The sequence below is a fragment of the Austrofundulus limnaeus genome, unplaced genomic scaffold (genome assembly GCF_001266775.1).
Source record: "Austrofundulus limnaeus strain Quisiro unplaced genomic scaffold, Austrofundulus_limnaeus-1.0 Scaffold64, whole genome shotgun sequence".
In the NCBI taxonomy this organism is placed as follows: Eukaryota; Metazoa; Chordata; class Actinopteri; order Cyprinodontiformes; family Rivulidae; genus Austrofundulus; species Austrofundulus limnaeus.
Window position 1 is genome coordinate 1,940,297 of NW_013952466.1, and position 2,612 is coordinate 1,942,908.

Consider the following 2,612-nt stretch of genomic DNA (forward strand, 5'->3'; position numbering starts at 1 on the left):
GTGTGTGTGTGTGTGTGTGTGTGTGTGTGTGTGTGAGGGGGGACTACAGAGTCGACTTCACTGTATTCCTGTAGCGTCAGCGATGGTGGCCACAGGCTTCAGGTCAAAGGGAGGGTATTGGGGTCTGGGAAGTTTATTGTGCATGTTTGTTCTAATAATGCAGGGGGCTGTTGTTTTTAGGTCAGAGGAGCTGACTGTCTCATATTTGGTGCTGGGAGTTCTGTTTTTTTTTTTTTTTTTTTTTTTTTAGTTGGCTGGCACAGACACTCAGGGTTAGGCAGAGATTTTGGAAGGCAGCAGGGCAGACCTCCCGCTGGGCCCATCCCAGCACCCCTCTCGCTCTCGCACCGTCCCCATCCGGTAATGAGGGGATCCCTATTGTCCCGGACGTTCTTGTCTTTTGCTTTTGATTTAGGCGGGGTCTGACGAATGATTTGGTGTTATACTGTCAACACCACCACAAACCATCCCGCCCACCCCCTCTGCCTTTGCACCTTATTTCTGTCTCTCTCTCCCACACAAACACTCCAACAAATACATACACACCGAGCGAACGCTTATGCAATTATTCCAGTTTAAATCAGGTCATACCATCGTCCTTCGGTGTCTGTTCTCTGTGAGAGTGCCACCATTGTCCTCACTAACTGACCAAGTCTGTGAGGAGAACACACTTGACTTAATATTGACCCAATGTGGCGTGGTTTTGCGGATGGTTGCCTGACAATGGGCTATTGTCGAGTGAGAGAGCCACCCTGTTCGAGTCAGACGTGCATCATAAAGTCCCCCCGTAGACTGCGGGCCTCAAAGCAGGACAGTTGTTTTGACTTAAACCCAATTAAGACTCCCACAGTCTCCCCAATAATGATGCTAGTTTGGGGGCATCTTTGGCGCTAGATAAAGGATCTTTCCCCAGTAATTTAAAAGCCAATGGGGCCATGTCCTGCATGTGAACTTTTCACTCATGTGCCAGTCTGTATCCTTCACCGGGAGGTGAGACTAGGCCATAGAGCTCAGTTAGACAAAGTAGCAGAGGGACAGCCTTGTGCTTCTCCACTCTGCCGTGGCAGAATGGCTACCAGCCACTGACAATTACCCCTCTATGCCAGATGGCAGCCTGGGAAGTCAGGGAGAAGTCACACTCTGTTATGCCAGAACAGACGGGAACGACTTGTTGCTCTTCCTGTTTTCAGCTCAAGAGGAGCGCAGTGCTGGGAGTTCAGGGGCGGTGGGTGGGGCTTGGTGGGGAGCAGGTGAAAGAGGAAGGGACGCACAGGGAGAGGGACGGACAAGTTTGGGTTTTTAATTTCCTTTTCAATCTGCCGTTGCTGACGTTTTATCAGAGTCAAGTGCTCCTTGTGCAGTGGAGACCCAAGTGAACGTGGACCCCGAGTACTATCCTCCTGAAATGGTTTGTAAATTAAATATGAAGAGGACAATCCCTTTTTTTATTTTTATTTTTTTTTGGCAAACAAGCGATTTAATTCCAGAGCCATTTGCTGTTGGCCGGTCACAGAGACAGAGAATCCTCAACCTCAATGTTCAAAGCATGCATATCATTTAGCCAACTGCTGATAAATACACTTAACTGATGGCAGATTCGTTTACACGCTTGGGTCCTCTTTACAGATATTTGGCTTTACTCTGTATTCTCAGCTTGGTCTCACAGAAGATGCTTTTTTTTTGAAGCAAGGACCTTTTGATAATAGGAGGCAGGCAGCACAATGACTTCCAGCGGCACCTCAATGCAACAGTACCGTATCACAATTAGCAGCGCTAAACAGGCTGCACAGACAAGTCCACTCCATCTCGTATGGAGCCTCATCCAGTCCTCTTCGTTTTGTCTGATAAATCCCCCCATTGTTCCTCTGATGATGCTTTTCTTTCGTGGGAACCCTGGCTTGTCTTGTTGATTAGATCCCCTTTGTCTTCCTCCCCTGCAGTGGGCTAGTCTGGAGAAGATGAAACCTCACACTGTAGTGGTGGCTTAATGCCTCAGCATACTTTATTTATTAAAAGATGAGCCCGTTAAATATGGTAATGAATATAAATATTCAGGTCAATAGGTGTTTTGTGTCTTTTATTAACAACTTTAGGCTGATTTGCTGTTAACTCTGAGTTATAAAAGCAACAGTTGTGATATAATACACATCAGTTTTTCCTTTTTCACCCAAAAGGAGGAATCGATTCCACCAGCACCTAAAGGTCTCTACATATATGGAGATGTTGGTAAGGCTGCATCTGAAAATGATGCTTTTAACTCGTTAATATTTCTATAATGATAAATGTCGAAAACAGTTTTAAGGTTGATTTTTCTCAATTTTTTTTAACTTTCAGGCACAGGGAAGACCATGCTCATGGATTTATTTTACTCCCATGTAGAAAATAGCTATAAAAAGAGAGTCCACTTCAATAGCTTCATGTTGGACATCCATAAAAGTAGGTGGCGTTCTTTCATTTCGCCCTACAAAGACTTGCTTGCGTGACTTTGTGATTTATTTATGTATTTTTTTCTTAAAGGGATCCCCGATTAGTTGTAATATTAGACTTTATTTGATAAACATATTTTTAACTGTAAAATAAAGACTGTAAAAATACTGTAGGCTGTTTAGTTT

The 2,612-nt window shown here is 44.5% G+C and overlaps 1 protein-coding gene across 2 annotated transcripts in view; it reads left to right on the top strand.

The window, feature by feature from the left end:
- The window catches only part of afg1lb (AFG1 like ATPase b), a 40,816-nt gene that overhangs the window by 1,534 nt on the left and 36,670 nt on the right, over positions 1 to 2,612 (top strand). For both annotated transcript variants that reach the window (XM_014010009.1, XM_014010010.1), the window contains exons 3-4: positions 2,175 to 2,226; positions 2,335 to 2,436. In XM_014010009.1, the coding sequence (XP_013865463.1) occupies positions 2,175 to 2,226; positions 2,335 to 2,436 (154 nt within the window). The remainder of the gene's footprint in view (positions 1 to 2,174; positions 2,227 to 2,334; positions 2,437 to 2,612) is intronic.